This window comes from Pollachius pollachius (genome assembly GCF_949987615.1).
Source record: "Pollachius pollachius genome assembly, chromosome: 2".
Taxonomy (NCBI): domain Eukaryota; kingdom Metazoa; phylum Chordata; class Actinopteri; order Gadiformes; family Gadidae; genus Pollachius; species Pollachius pollachius.
Window position 1 is genome coordinate 51,160,961 of NC_136935.1, and position 17,189 is coordinate 51,178,149.

The 17,189-nt window shown below is 48.2% G+C and overlaps 1 protein-coding gene across 1 annotated transcript in view; it reads right to left on the reverse strand.

The window, feature by feature from the left end:
* The window catches only part of grk4 (G protein-coupled receptor kinase 4), a 46,484-nt gene that overhangs the window by 27,343 nt on the left and 1,952 nt on the right, over nucleotides 1–17,189 (reverse strand). The window contains exon 2 of the mRNA XM_079729175.1: nucleotides 7,819–7,914. Coding sequence (XP_079585301.1) covers nucleotides 7,819–7,914 — 96 coding nt within the window. The remainder of the gene's footprint in view (nucleotides 1–7,818; nucleotides 7,915–17,189) is intronic.

Below are 17,189 nucleotides of genomic sequence, written 5' to 3' on the forward strand. Positions count from 1 at the left end.
GGGTCTTCGCAGCATGTCGATTGACAAGAACCCCACAGGAAGGAGAGCGAGATGGGTGTTAGAACTCGACCCTTTTAACTGGGTCATGCAGCACAAAGAGGGTCAGCAGCATGTCAATGCTGATGCTCTCTCAAGGCGGCCTCAAAACCCAGGGTCTGGTGTGGTGAATAACACCCATCACGAGACAGCTGCTCAGGTGAATTCTGTAGGCCCAGACACGGAGCCATTGGTTCCCCGGTCAGACATTTTGTCATCTTCGCCATCTGCTGTGGACCCCTGCACCTCTGACGTCACCACAGGGCAGCAAGTGGACACAGACAGTGAGTCTGACAAGTCTTTCATGCATGCACTTTCACATGACGGGACTCGAATAAGAGAGCTGCAGAAGACCGATCCTGACACAAGTGCAGTGTTGCAATGGATTGAGGGGAGTGGTTCTCGACCGCCGCGGGGGCACATGAAAGGAAGCTCTCGGCAATGTTGGAAATTATGGACTGAATATCCCCGCCTTGCTGTAAAAAATGGACTGCTCTGCCGGACAGTGAAATCTTCCCGCACGGGGGGTGACACGTGTCAGGTGGTCGTGCCCTCCTCGCTGGTCCCTGAGGTGCTGCAGCACCTACACAGGGGTCCTGCCTCGGCACACTTTTCTGCGGAGCGAGCATGGGAACGGGCAGGGCAAACTTGTTATTGGCCCTCTATGTTTAAGGATATTCAACAGTGGCGCGAGCAGTGCAACCCATGCCAAACCCGCAGAGCCCCAGCGCCCAAGCATAGGGCGCCGATGGGGGGTTCTCAAGCCACTCTACCATTTCAGAGAGTGGCGACTGACATTCTTGAACTGCCTAAGACTTCCAAGGGTAACAGATATGTATTGGTGGTAGAAGACTACTTTACCAAATTTGTAAATCTGTATGCTCTTCCTAACCTAACAGCCCAGTCGGTAACACAGTGTTTGCTCGGGGATTATGTTTTAGTGCATGGTATTCCAGAAGCTGTTCACGGTGATCAAGGCCGGCGGTTTGAAGCAGAGATTGTGCAAAGACTGTGTAAATGTTTAGGGATTAAAAAAAACACGCAGCACCCCGTATAAACCCAAATCGGATGGCATGGTTGAAGGCTTTAATCGGACCCTCATTGACCAGCTTGCCAAATCGCTGCTTGCTTGTGGTGGTGAATGGGACGATTATCTGAAACATGTGGCTTTCACCTATAACACGTCTGTTCATTCCAGCACCAGCTACTCTCCCAACTATTTGGTTCATGGACGGGAAGCTCGGGTCCCGGTGGACGTGCTGGTGCCATCACAGGTACCATCAGACTTACCTTCTTCTCATGCAGACTTTGTGGCCTCTATGGCAGGGAAACTGGAGATGGCGATTGGTGGTGCCAGACAGAGCGGTGTCCAAGCACACGAGAAACAAAAGCTGTACTACGACGGAACCGTCCGTCACACACCATATGCAGTAGGAGATTCGGTGTGGCTTCATAATCCCACAGAGAGGACCGTATGAAACTGGCTCCCCACTGGAAGGGACCATACAGGGTCCTGGCTGTGTTGGGCTCTCAAGGAGAGCTTGGGCTCACCTATCGGATTGCCTGTCCTTGGGACTCTGACGGACGGACACAGGTAGTCCATTACGACAGACTAAAACGTTATACACTGCCACTGCTCTCTGGCTTGTCAAGTTGCCCTCCCACTTCCCCTCTTCATGCCCAACCACAGCAGGACGAGGGACCCTGCTATGGGGACTGGACAGCCGAGGAGACCCTCGTTACTGTTATTATTTTTGCAAAATAACAACTATTTTGATTAGGAAAAGTGGGTATGATGCTCCATGTTTATGGTTAAGGGAATAGTATAGTGTTTGATTGTTATTTAAAAAAAAAAAAAAAAAAAATGTTATATTCCCTTGGTACAGCGACATGCTATTGCAAGTGGTTCCGTTTTCTTTTTCTTAAGTACGCTTAGGTTGTTGCTGTGTGGAAACGGGGATGTTTCTTTTTGAAGGAGGGGAGTTATGTAACCCAGTTCCTGTTAGGGACTCTTATTCTGAAGGAGCAGAACGGAAGTGTGCGTGGGTCGCTGTTTTGTGTTGGGAGCACTGGAAATAAAGAGGATCGCCCTGTTCAGTGAATGGAGTTAACCGATTATTCCTTTATACATTACCCAAGTATAGGCAACAATACAACGCTCGGTTTCATTTGACAGCCAATCAAAATGAAGCCTAAGCATTTCTGAGGCATCATTGCAGGCCGGGTAACTCCTGATTAAAGAAAGGATATCTGAATAACTGTGACTTACAAACCAGTACACATTAGAACATGGATGGCATGTAAAGGAAGATTCTCACAACCTCTAACCTTTCATCTTCACCCTCAAGCCCGACATTTAACTTTCTGTTGGCCAACCGACCGGATGTTCAAATCCCACTCGACTGAACGAGGGGGTGAAATCACACGCCTCTAATGACTGTAGGCTTCACCCATCAGAGTTTGGCTTCATTACTGACTCACACTACTTGTTAGTGCTTGCCACTTGTTTCTATGAACATCCTTACTGTACCCACAGCGATATATTGTTGTTTCTCCTTCTTCTGACAAATGTACTGATTGTCAGTCACTTTGGATAAAAATGTCTGCTAAATGCCCTAAATGTAAATGTGACTTTAAATGTAAACACTATTCTTGGGTGTTTTGGTTGTCATTTCTACATCTTAATTGAAATTAATTTGAGGAAAAAGAACCCCAAATCAAGCCATTACTTGGAAGTACATATATAGGATTGTTCAGTGCAAATGGAGAATGATGAACCGCCTTAAATCATTTTAATGGCTTTCGCGTTGAGCAATGTGAAACGTCAAACCAATCAGAACCCTCTGGGACCCAAAGCCTACAGTCTGGGAACGTGTTTTAGGTTGTAAACGGAGTTCTGGAACGTTTAACAGGATCCTAACACCAGCAGGTGAGCCCTGAGCTGGAAGGAGACACTAGTTTCTTTGGCCCGTGTGTGTGAAGTTGTGCGTCAGCATGTGTGTGTGTATACGTGTGCCTAAGCATGTGTGTGTGTATACGTGTGCCTAAGCATGTGTGTGTGTGTGTGTGTGTGTGTGTGTGCGTAAGCATGTGTGTGTTCGTACGTGTGCGTAGGCACGTGCGTGTGTACGTGTGCGTAAGCATGTGCGTGTGTACGTGTGCGTAAGCATGCGTGTGCGTACGTGTGCGTAAGCGTGTGTGTGTAAGCATTTGTGTGTGTGTGTAGTGCAAATATGTGAATGACTGCCAATCATTTCAATAGGACTGCAGTCGCCAGCATTCCACCGATGAAAAATGTCCTCCTTGCGTGAGAGAACGTTCTCCCACTCCTGGAGAAGAATATCCCTTTGATAAAAAAAAAAAGTGTTGAGAGAAAAGTTGATGAGGAGAGAGGAGGAGCGATGAGAGGAGAGAAAAAGGAGGTGAGCGAGTTGGAAACTCATGAAGAGAAACGTTGAGGGGGGAACGCCTATCGAACCGCCTGCGCCCAACCCCCCAAAAAAAATAAAACTGCAACGACGTTAAAACTGAGAGTATGACGAGTTTCTGCAGGAGGGGACGACGTGTGCACGGTGTGTTGGGATGTTCGCGTGACTGTGCACTCGAAAAAGTACGAGTGGCTTCGAGGAGCAGCCAAACGAGGATTGGCCAAACGAGGATTGGCCAACCGGTCCTCTGCTGCTACGCAACGAGTCTCCGGCCGAACGCCCCAACCTGCAGTGGGCCATCGGTAAGAGAGCCACCCAGGAACATAGGGTGGTTTACACCGTGAACCCCGGGTTTAAAGGGCCGGGACCGTGCTTTTTCAACCTGTCCCTTTGCTTTAGACAATTATATGACGTATGTACACATGTTTCACGCGTATACATATGAGGCTTCGTGCTCACCGAGAACACCCCTCAAGTGTGTGAAACAGCTCGTTTGCGCTCAGACTTTACCTCCGTAACAGCGCGACGTCAGACTGTGCAGTGGGCGGTGCTGAAGTGCAGAAGTCCCGCCTCCTCCCGACTACCCGCAATGTTTACAACTTCTCGGGGCTGTGAATTTGCCGACACACACGCAAAGTGTTCAACCAATTGCAACAGAGTTGGCGTGCTGACCAATCACAGCAGACCGGGCTAAGTGGGAGGGAGGCCTTAAAGCGACAGGACGCAAATCAGAACGTCTTTGAAAGATGCTGAAATTGTTTTTGCAAAAATAGCAATTTGAGAATAATAAGCGTTATTTCTGACATACAGGCATGTACCCCTATTCTAGTGATACCCCAAAATGCAATTTTTAACTCTAAAAAAGCATGATACGGTATCTAAAACACGAGAACGGGTCAGAGAACAAGAGAGACACACACACACAGCGAGAGAGAGACACAGCGACACACAGACAAAGACAGAGAGAGAGAGAGAGAGAGATTATTAACCCTAAAAAAGCATGATATGGAATCTAAAACACGAGTACAGGTCGGAACGGAGAATGAGAACAAGAGACACACACACAGCGAGAGAGAGAGAGAGAGAGAGAGAGAGAGAGAGAGAGAGAGAGAGAGAGACGGACAGCGAGAGAGACAGACACACAGCGAGAGAGAGAGAGAGACAGAGAGAGAGAGAGACACAGAGAGAGAGACGGACAGCGAGAGAGACACACACACACAGCGAGAGAGAGACACACACAACGAGAGAGAGACACACACAGCGAGAGAGAGACACACAGCGAGAGAGAGACACACAGCGAGAGAGACGGACAGCGAGAGAGAGAGACACACACAGCGAGAGAGACGGACAGCGAGAGAGAGAGACACACACAGCGAGAGAGACACAGCGAGGCTCTCGTGAACACAGACCAGATTCGCCTTTTCCAACAGCGAGAGAGATTAGCTTCCAGAGAGCCGGCTGCAGCAGCGGCGGCGGTGACTGCGGCCCACTTAATGTCATTTGGAGTTGTTTCTAGAAGGTCTGGGTGCTGACGAAGCGAGGGTCAAACACCTGACATTACCGCCGCAGCCCGGCAACGCCGCTCTGACGCCAACGCTCTCCACTCCACTCCTCCTTCTCGCTGCGCGTTAGCGGCCGTAGTGCGGAGGGGGGGGGGGGGCGGTGTGTGATCCGATGCACGGCGCGATACAGGTGATGCAACACGTCCATGTAACCGTGACGCGTGGACCCTCCGACAGCAGGGCCGCATGTACGCATGTGGTGGGATTATGAAATAATAGATACGCACAGCGGACCTCCTGGTGAGACTATTTACGGACCGCTCTCCTCTACGCCACTCCCAGCGATGCGCAAGGTCATCCAAAGGAGGTCAAATACAAGCTGAGGGTCCAAAGCAGACGAGGGTACGAGATTCACATTTACATTGGGGGCGTTTAGCAGACGCTGTTACCCAAAGCGACACACAATAAGTACATTTGTCAGAAGAAAGACAAACAACAATATATCAGTCAGTACAGTAAGGATATTCATAGAGCCAAGGGCCAAGCACTAACCATCACTAGGTTAACCCATTCCCCGTATACAACGGAGATAGCTAGGGTAACAGGATTCACAACACAAGTGCATAAGAGGGGTGGGAGGGGATGGGGGGAGCCTATGCAGAGGCCAGGTGAACTCTGAACGAGTGAGTCTTGAGTCTTTTGCCGAAGCTGGTGAGCGACTCTGCGGTCCTGACGTCTGCAGGGAGATTTAACCCGATCTCAACTGTGACTCCAGCATGGGTCCCGATGTCATTCTGTTAGTGCTCCGTTAAAGACAAACCATGGAAACTTTAAGGCAGATAAACAGAACGACCAGAGAGAGCCACGAGACAAACAGAGCTAAATCAACAGCCTCGCAACAATAAACACGGGTCGGCCGACGGCAGCGTCCATGTTTATATAAGCATCGGATTCTTATCCCATTCAGCCCCGTAACGGTCCTCTACACAAGCAGCCGGCTGAGGCCTTCAGTCTGTTCTGCACCCTCCTCTCCTCTCCGCTTAGCTCAGGAGGTAGAGCGGGTTGGCTGGTCACCGGAAGGTTGCTAGTTCGATCCCCGGCTCCTCCTAGGTGCATAAGAGTGTCGAGGTGTCCCTGAGCGAGACGTCTCACCCTGAGTGCTCCTGACCAGCTGGCTGTCGCCATGCGTGGTTGACTCCGCCGTCGGTGTGTGAATGTGTGTGTGAACCGTTGTGTGTCGCTTTGGATGAAAGCGTCTGCTAAACGCCCTGAATGTAAATGTAGGCGCATGCACCCAGACCCCGTGCTGCATCTTGTGCATGCTCTCCCCACCGCAGCCTCCTAATGCTACCCAGAGAAATAGGAAGGAAGCAGTGACGTACGACTGACTCAAAACTACTCAGCCTCACCCTCCTCAGCCTCCCTCCCTCCCCTCCCTCCCTCCCTCCCTCCCCGGGCTCTCCAAGCGTATAAGTCTTGTTGCGTTTTTAATCCATATTTTGCTTCTCCTCCCCAACTCCATCACACTCTCTCCCTCTCGCAGAATAGGAGAGGAGAGAGAGAGAGGGGGAGACACAGAGAGAGGGGAGACACAGAGGGGGAGACAGAGACGGAGGGGGAGACACAGAGGGAGAGACAGAGAGAGAGACAGAGACAGAGAGCGAGAGAGAGACAGAGAGAGAGAGACATAGAGAGAGACAGAGAGAGAGAGAGAGACAGAGAGATCGAGAGGGGGAGAGTAGGCAGAAAAGAGATAGCGGGAGAGATAGGTGGGAGGCTAGGGGGGAGGGCGAGATAGTGTATCTGAGGGAGGCCAGCACTCTGGTATCTGAAGAGCTCTGACGCACTAGCGTGCGGAGACGCCGACGATACGAGTCTCCGAGGGAGTGGGGAGACAGTCTCCTCACATCTTGTTTTCAGAGACCTCCGCTTGCAGCAGCACAATCATTTCCTTTTCTTGGACTTTCTTATTACTAACCCAATACTACTAATAAATACTAACACTAAAAATACAAACGGTACAGTCACCCAATATGAATCGTGTTGTTCTCGGCGTCACGTTTTCGCTTGCTTTGAAGATGAGAAAGTGTCTGCTTAGCGACCGAATACAACTGAACGGAAATGAAGGAAGTTGTGGACAACAGAAATCTTAGATTGACCTCTAATTGTGTTATTAAGGGTTATTCCATTTACATTTAGGGCATTTAGACGCTTTTATCCAAAGCGACTTACAAGAACCACATTTGGCAGAAAAAGGAGAAACAACATTATATCTCTGCCGGTACAGTAATGATGTTCATAGAACCAAGGGCCAAGCACTAACAACCACTAGGTTAACCCATTCCCCGGATACAACAGAGATAGCTAGGATAAGATCTATCCAAGTTCGACTAGTCTGCTTAGTAACCGAATACAACTGAACGCAGATAGAGGAAGTTGTGGACAACAGAAATGTGAAATTGACCTCTTATTGGGTTTTTAAGGGTTATTGAGGGGCGCATTAAGGAACAAGGTTGCATTGTGATCTCCCGTCCTCTCAAGTCGGTGGAGTGACAGCGATACACAGGGCCGTGCCCCCCCCCCCCCCCCCCCACCGACCACCAACCGGGGGGATCTGTACCAGACCGAACACCCATAGACACAGAGCTAGCCTGTCTCACATACACACTTCCTGCACCCTTCTTGTAACTGTGGGTGGGGAAGGGTAGAAACAGGAAGAGCGTCCAATTTGAACTTCCTCCCACAGTGGGACTCGCCCTGACAACAAGGCATCGTGGCGCGCGCGCACACACACACACACACACACACACACACACACACACACACACACACACACACACACACACACTTACCGATGGTGCGACGGAGTTCTTCACACAGACTGATGTGGGGCAGCTTCAACATCTCCTTCCATTTCTTGCTCCGCCCGTTACGCTTGCCTCCTCCACCTGAGATCAGAGAGAAACAAGGAGGAAACGTCAGACATGTTCTTCATATTTACATTCAGGGCGTTCAGCAGACGCTTTTACCCAAAGCGACGCACAATAAGCACATTTGTCAGAAGAAAGAGAAACAACAATATATCGCTGTCGGTGCAGTGAGGATGTTCATAGAACCGAGCGCCGAGCACTAACCATCACTAGGTTAACCCATTCCCCGTATACAACAGAGATAGCGAGGATAAGATGCTACACAATGCTAAGTACTATTTTCAAGTGCCAGGACGTAGTCACTGGCACTTAAAATAAGTGTGTTGCCACGTACAATAAGTGTGTAAATTAAGTGCCAGGACGTACAACATACAACCATATGTGTTTAATATGCATTACACAGGTTATATTTGGTGTAAGCTTTTAATCAACGACGGTTGCAATCCTTTTCTGTTCTTGCCTGGCCCCAGTGTCGATGATTCTGCCGAACCCTGGTGATGCCAATGTCCCGCTCAAACAACAGATCCAACAGAGCCTGCCCTTCTGCCTCGCTACGCTTCACCATTAGGCTTCAAGAGTTCCCCCATCTCCATCTAGGAGCATTCACCAGCGAACGAGACCTCCCCAGTAGCAGAGTTTGTTTGTGAGTTAAGAGTTTGCCTCGGCTGAGCCAGAGGTCACGCGTTCATCTTAACCCAGGCCTGCATGTGACCATGTGACCAGAAAGGTTGGCTTCACACACAACCGCAGACACACAACCGCACACAGGCAACAACACACACAGGCAACCGTACACACAGGCAACAACACACACACACAACCACACACACACAACCGCACACACAGGCAACAACACACACACACACACAGGCAACAACACACACACACAACCGCACACACAGGCAACCGCACACACAGGCAACCGCACACACAGGCAACCGCACACACACAACCGCACACACAGGCAACAACACACAAACAAGCAACTGCACACACACAGGCAACAACACACACACAGGCAACAACACACACAACCGCACACACACAGGCAACAACACACACACAACCGCACACACAGGCAACAACACACACACAACCGCACACACAGGCAACAACACACACACAACCACACTTCACCTAATGGTATCCTTTGGGCCTGTGCCAGTTTTGATGTCCTGCTGCCAGGCTTAAAAAACAAGAGGGGTGGGGGGTTTATCCTCTGTCCTGGAGCTCAACACACACACACACACACACACACACACACACACACACCAGGTGGCCTGGTAGAGGCATGGGAGTGCACTGACATATCAATACGGAAAAACACACACAAAGATATACACACACACACACACACACACACAATACTCACAAGAAACAATGAAACTGACACACACACACAGGAACCACACGCACCCTGCATGCACACACACACACACACACACACAGGAACCACAAGCACCCTGCATGCACACACACACACACACACACACACACACACACACACACACTCACACACACACACAGGAACCACAAGCACCCTGCATGCACACACACACACACACACACACACACACACACACACACACACACACACACACACACACACACACACACACACACACACACACACACACACACACACACCCCCTGTGTTGCACAAAATCTAAACAAAAAAAAAAAACTTCGCTGAATGTATTTCGGTCGCATTCTCTCTACGGTCACTATTGCAGAAAGACAGAAAAAAAAGAGCGATTGATCCAAACGGCTGCAGGTCCCCGTGGTGTCAGGCCCCCCCCCCCATCCCCGGGCCCATCAATAATCAGCCCGGTCACCTCAGCCAACCCTGGGAGCCGCGCGCAGCCTGTGAGCAGCTCATTGTGCGATCGGAGGCTCTGCCGTTCAGAGCTCAGCGCCATCAGGGAACGTGACGGCGGGCGGATTAACCCGTTATGAAAGTTGCAGCCGGTGTCATGCAATCACACACACGCACACACACACACACACACACACAAGGAGGGAAAGACGGATGCAATGGTGCCCTGGCCAAACTGTAGTGTTGGAGGACTTCTCTGTGCACCGACAGGCCGTGGGTCAACTCACAGGGTGTCAGTCAGTCCTCGTAAACACGCCTCCCTGCACACGTCAGAGGAACCGAGGGTGTTACAGGGACACGTCCAATAGAAGCACGTTTATTGTATACTTTGACGGTAAAAGAGCAAAGGGAGGTATAGAAAATACTTGGGATAAGATAAAGAGTATCACTGTGTGTGTGTACACCCCACCCTGTTTAATGTCAGTCTGACGTCAGAGCCATGTGCAGCGGCCCTTAATGCAGACAGCAGGGAGAAGCTGTTTATTTAACTTTGGTTGCCCCTCAGAGAGAGAGAGAGAGAGAGAGAGAGAGAGAGAGAGAGAGAGAGAGAGAGAGAGAGAGAGAGAGAGAGAGAGAGAGAGAGAGAGAGAGAGAGAGAGAGAGAGAGAGAGAGAGAGAGAGAGAGAGAGAGAGAGAGAGAGAGAGAGAGAGACGCCTTTTTCAACAGCTGCTCCTAAACCAACATTGAAACTATGTCAAAAACCCTGAAAAGATTTGCTCAAAGGAAACATCTTTCCAAGATTCTCTAAATAATTACAACGTGTTGTAAACATAGAAAGGAACTGGTTTGTCATTTTCAAACTTTCAGAATATTCTCCCTTCAAAAATTGGGCAACAATAAACTTGGTTGGATCGTAACTTAGATTATTAAGTCAAAAAACTAAGAAAAACAGTTTTGTTGTTTTCACAGGCTCAGAGTGTGTTATGGCCAAGAACAAGCCAACATTACCCAATATGCTACTCTAACTCCCACCCCCCCCCTTCAGCCTGAGGAAGAGGAGCAGGGAGGGGGTCTGGACCGGCATATGTTGGACTATACGCACAGTATTGCCTATATTTAAATTTACATCGAGGGCTTTTAGCAGACACTTTTATCCAAAGCGACTTACAATAAGTACATTGTCAGAAGAAAGAGAAAAAAACAACGATATATCTCTGTCGGTAATGTAAGGATGTTCACAGAACCAAGTGCCAAGCACTAACAATCACTAGGTTAACCCATTCCCGGAATACAACAAAGATAGCTAGGGTAAGATGATACACAATGCTAAGTACTATTTTTAATGCACAGATCACCAACCCTGGATCACTTTAGCGGCTTGAAAAAGCTTAAACCGCTAGGAGGAAACAGAATCTGCAATTTCAGCTCTTTTTTAAGAAGACAATGTAACGACAATCAGTAATTCCACAGCCCTGTAACCAAGACCGTCATTAATACAAGACTTCTAAGGCCAGGAGATTAACAACGAACGTACATGATGTCATAACGTATACACCACGTTTAAATTCCAACAAACACCACAAGACACGGTGAGTCAAAACGGACTGGCCTCTTAACACTACCTCACTCGCGTACTCCCGGCCTGGCTGTGCATTCTCTTTGTCGCCTTTTTCAAATTCATAACAGTTCACCGTCTGAGTGACGCACTCGGTCTAATAGTAGGAAACGCGAGGTCAGCCACAGTTCAGGCCCCGCTGTAGCATGGGCACAATGGGGCAGGAGCTGGGCAAACGGGCCAACGACTGCAGTGGCAGGCCGGAGCAGTCCCTGATAAGGAAGGCATTAGGCCCTCGTACGCCTGCTGCCTATTCAGAGAATGGGCCCGGTGTTTGCACAAGGTATTTCTAACTGTATATCCACACACTGGAACACACACATCAGCTGAGCCGGGGCGAGAGAGAGGGGAGAGAGGGAGGGAGAGGGAGAATGTGTAAATATCAAGCAAGACTGCACACACTTCCATCCCCGTTTCATTCTCATGCCCCCTGACTTTTCCTACCAGCCCCCCCCCCCACACACACCCCTTCCTCAGGCCTCTTCACGCACACAACCTCAGACACACAAACTTAGATGCGTGTGTGTTAATTGTAGTGCTACATTTAGGGCATTTAGCAGACGCTTTTATCCACAGCCACTTACAATAAGTACATTCGTCAGAAGAAAGAGAAACAAAATATCCCTGTCAGTACAGTAAGGGCGCCTACATATTGTGGATATATCTTCACTTTTGACACACACACACACACACACACACACACACACACACAGGCAGATAAACAAAGGACACTAGGTCATAAAGAAGACGCATTAGACCGTGTAAGGATGGGGGGAGTCGAGAGAGAGCAGGACCCCAATGTAAACACCCATCCTCGTTTGATTGCCGCTCTGCTTAAAGCAGGGAGTGAGTCGTTTTGCTGTACTCTATTGAATAAAAATAATAATGTATATCGTAATTATACATAATATAATGCCAACATTTCAAGGTGGTCTCTCCATGTCGTCATTCTCAAAGTAAAGCCGAGTCAGCTCGTAATATGGGGTCACGTGAACTGCGTATTCGTCATATGAATCCTGACAACGACCCAGTGAATTATTTTTGATTCATGGTTAAAAGTAACGCTGGTGAAACTGCGTGTACTGAAGAAGATCCTCCCTGCCTGCCTGGAGGGTACTGGTGTAGTGCCAGAGATGGATCATCTATATGAAGTGGTTCTGCTGTCGTCAATTGGAACAAATATTAACCTACATGGATGAGTTCTCTAGAATTTATCATTGAGTGAATCAACTTGGAGCAGTAATCTTTTGTCCTCTGAATAAACTATATATCTTTACAGCTATCTAACTATATCTATTTATCTATAGCTATCTGTATCTATATCTATCCATATCTCGATAAAGATATAGATATACAGTATATATCCGGCAAGTGATCAAGTTAGGTACTCGAGAATATGAACCAGAATTAACAAATTAAGCAGTTTTTTTTTACCAAACATTCCGTCACGGTAAATGGCACATTTACATAAACTGTTTCCTTTAACCAAAGACAGTACGGCTATAGTCCAGCTAAACACCGCCTCCTGAGCTATAGTGTGTCCCTCCGTGCTCAATCCTAAGCTAACATGTAAAGTAGTTGCGCTCTCACCTCCTGTCCTCTCTGTGTATTTGTTTCGTCAGCTGAACAGTGAAGGAAGGCTGACGGGAGGCCGGTGGAGTGGACAGAATGATCTCTTACCGTCAGTAATGCAATAAAGGGACAATCTTGGAAATCAAGGTATTTCCGTCCAACACGTGTTTACCAACAGAAGTAGAGATGGATGAGACAGCAGACCGACCCGACAGACGTAAAAACAACTTATTAAGTAAATAGGGGGCCGTTTGTTTGGCTACAAGGCGCTCACTTCAGCCATCTCCATTAGCAGTGCTGACCAGTCAAACCACCGTGTTGGCCCAGTCAAACCAATCCGTTCTTCCTGGTCAAACCAGAAACTGTTGACCAGTCAAGCCATAGTGTTGCCCAGTCAAACCAATCCGTTCGTCCCAGTCAAACCACGAACTGTTGACCAGTCAATCTAATCCGTTCTTCCCAGTCAAACCTGGCCCTGTTGCCCAGTCAAACCAGGCCCTACTGGCCATTCAAACCACCGTGTTGGCCCAGTCACAGCACCGTGTGTTTGCCAGTCAAACCACGACCAGTTGACCATTCAAACCACAGTGTTGCCCAGTATAACTAGGCCCTGTTGGCCAGTCAAACCACTCCATGCTGTCCAGTCAAACCACTCCGTGTCGATCTGCGTTTCGATTACAGGTTTAAGATCGTTGAGCTGAGCTGAGTCCCGCCTGAGATGGACCGGATCCTGAGACGGACCGGATCCTGAGATCCTGAGACGGACCGAATCCTGAGACGGACCGAATCCTGAGACGGACCGGATCCTGAGACGGACCGGATCCTCAGCTGGCCTTAGGTGGACCCGATCCGCCTCGGAGCGTAAATAGCTAAATAGTCCTTAGCATCGTGTAGCGTCTTGTAGCATCTATCTGTGCTGTGTACGGGGAATGGTTTAACCTGGTGATGGTTAGTGCTTGGCACTCGGTTCTATGCACATCCTTACTGCACCGACAGCAATATATTGTTATCTACAAAATAAATACTATAAACTGTGTTCTGGTGACTGAGACGTATCGCCATGCAGCAAAGGATGACTTCAAAAGCTTGATTCACTGTTATAAATGTGTTCTTATGACTATACTCATTATAAAGGGTAGGCAAGGTTGTGAAACTAAACGGCTCCTTGTTTCTCCTGTTCAGTCTCGGTCCAAAGACTAGACAACATTTCACACTATTCCATCAAGGATATTGATCTTTAATGGGGAATTTCACTAATATAGGACATGTGCATGGACATTTTGTGGCACTCTGGGGGGGGGGGGGGGGGGGGGGGGGGGATATTTGTAAAACATTGTCTAACGTGTTAACAAGACTAATCTGACATAACTCTGCTCTCAATAAGCTATGGAGATAAGGGAGCAAAGAGGGGGAATATTGAACATATATAATGCGTATATACTGCGTATAAACTGAGTCTATACTGTGTTTATTTACACAGTGTATATAATGTACATTACTTGTATTCCCTCTGAAACTTAAGGTGGGAGAGGATATAAAACTAACACACAATTTAAGTTTAAATAGTGTGTGTTTCACCGCTTTAAGACAAGCGTGTCATCATTTAAAGACTTCCAGCGCAGTGGTCGGCCCCATAGAGTCAAACAGATCCCGGACCAGTGTCCCCACTGAGTCAAACGGATCCCGGACCAGTGCGCCCACTGAGTCAAACGGATCCCGGACCAGTGTCCCCAGTGAGTCAAACAGATCCCGGACCAGTGTCCCCACTGAGTCAAACAGATCCCGGACCAGTGTCCCCACTGAGTCAAACAGATCCCGGACCAGTGCGCCCACTGAGTCAAACAGATCCCGGACCAGTGCGCCCACTGAGTCAAACAGATCCCGGACCAGTGCGCCCACTGAGTCAAACAGATCCCGGACCAGTGCGCCCACTGAGTCAAACAGATCCCGGACCAGTGCGCCCACTGAGTCAAACAGATCCCGGACCAGTGCGCCCACTGAGTCAAACAGATCCCGGACCAGTGGTGAAACCGTGACACTGACGATGTAGAGGTCGTTGACTGATCAAAGAGACGTGGTCTAATGTAGCAGGGAGAAAAAACACCACCTATAAATTTACTCAAATACATTGAGGGCGTTTAGCAGACGCTTTTATCCAAAGCGATTTACAATAAGTACAATTGTCAGAAGAAAGAAACAACAATATATCTCTGTCGGTACAGTTAAAGATGTTCATAGAACCACGTGCCAAGCAAGCACTAACGTACTCTAGGCTAACCCATTCCCCGTATACAACAGATAGCTAGGATAAGACGATGTACAACATACAATAAGTGCGTACATAATAACCTTACAAAAACATGAGTTTATTTTCTATTCTTTTCCATTTTCTAAAGACGACATTCGTCTGAAACGAAACATAGAAATATGAAACCAGTCAAATAAAAAAATTACAGTTGAAGGGTATTCAAAATGGCTGAAACTTATTTGACACAAAAGTAACCGCCTTCTCGAACAAACGACGCTCAAATTAAACAACAATTAAATAAAAGCCGAACTGCCAACTCAGCAAGGTGAGTCGGCTAGCGGACGTCGCAGTAAACTAGCAGTTAACCGCTAACCGCCGTTTCTGTCAGTGTTTCCGTAAGGCGTTGCGTGGGGCCCTGTGGCGGCGGGCCAGCGGCAGCCGTAACGGCCGTGTAACACCGACCACATCAGGGGGCTGATGTGGTCGGCGTTACGGCTCCGCCGCGGTCGCGGTTCAGGAGCGCCGCCGGAGGGAAACACCCGGAGTGACGACAACGACAGCGAGCCCGGCGCCGGCCGCAGGACTCATAAACCTCCGCCGGCCCACGTCACGCTGACCGCCACAGCAGGGGAGGAGGAGGAGGAGGAGGGGAGGGAGGAGGTGTTAGGAGAGGACACGAGTTCCGTGAAGAAGCAGGGTTAGGGTGGAGGAAGGAGGAAGGAGGGAGGGAAGGAGGTGCTGGGAAAGCACAAGAGCTCCGTGGTGGAGGAGTGGAGGGTGGAGGAGGTGTTAGGAGAGGAGCAGGCTCTGGGTAGGGTGGAGGAGGGAGGAGGTGGAGCAGGCTCTGGGTAGGGTGGAGGAGGGAGGAGGTGGAGCAGGCTCTGGGTAGGCCTGTAGGTGGGAGGTGGTGGTAGGAAAGCACATCCACCCTTTTTTGGTTTAGGGCTGACACCAACTACAAAGGTTGAAAGCCAATACGTCCTTGCACTTAAAAGTAGTACTTAGCATGGTGTAGCATCTTATCCTAGCCATCTTTGTTGTATACGGGGAAAGGGTTATCCAGGTGATAGTTAGTTCTTGGCACTTGGTTCTATGAACATCCTAACTGTACCCACAGAGATATAATGTGGTTTCTCTTTCTTCTGACAAATGTACTTTCTGTTAGCCGCTTTTGATAAAAGCGTCTGCGAAATGCCATGAATGTTATTGTAATTCAATGCTTGAGATGTATGCTAGGTTCTGATCTAGATTATACCAATAATACCTATAATATTATACCAGTCCACCTGGGCTTGGTAGGAAACGTTGACCCTCTAACAGCAGGAGAATGTGGGGGATACAACGCGAGGGTCCAGCTCTTAGCTTGAGTAGTTAAGTAAATTAAAACAGTTATCATATCGGGCTGTTGCAAAACCAGGATAACTTATTGTGTTAACATGGTTTTCATTTTAGGTAGGCTTTATTCATTAGGCATTCAGAGTATCTATGGAGAGCTGTTGTTATTCTAGGGATTGCTATTGTAGGGATTCCCTTTCAATTTATTTCCTTCCATCCATTTTCAAGTTATTGAAGTTATCTTTATTAGACAAAGTATTATTTTTATATCTATATCTATTATTTTTATATATATCGTAGAACTTCCTATTAGATAAGATTTTATTAAACATAATTCTGGGTAGTTATTGGTTTTGGGGTTACTTTTGGGGAGCCCACGTAGTGACTTACCACTGAAATCAATATTATGCATTATTACTATCATTACTTTGTATTGCATTCCGATAAAAAACACCAAGGAAACATAGATCATCTTTCATCCTAGAAAAATCAAGAGCAGAGATATTTGCTTCAACGGGCTCAACGCAGAACAGCCACAATCCCTCCCATGAACGGTACTCTAGTTCGAACAACCACGTGAAGCATTACATAACAACTCTGCTGTCCTATGAGCTGAAACTAGGAAATGACAAAGTTCAGTTAAACAGGGGACCATTGGTTTGCTTACTGTAAAAGCATGCTAAGACTGACTGAGTGTGGTTATATA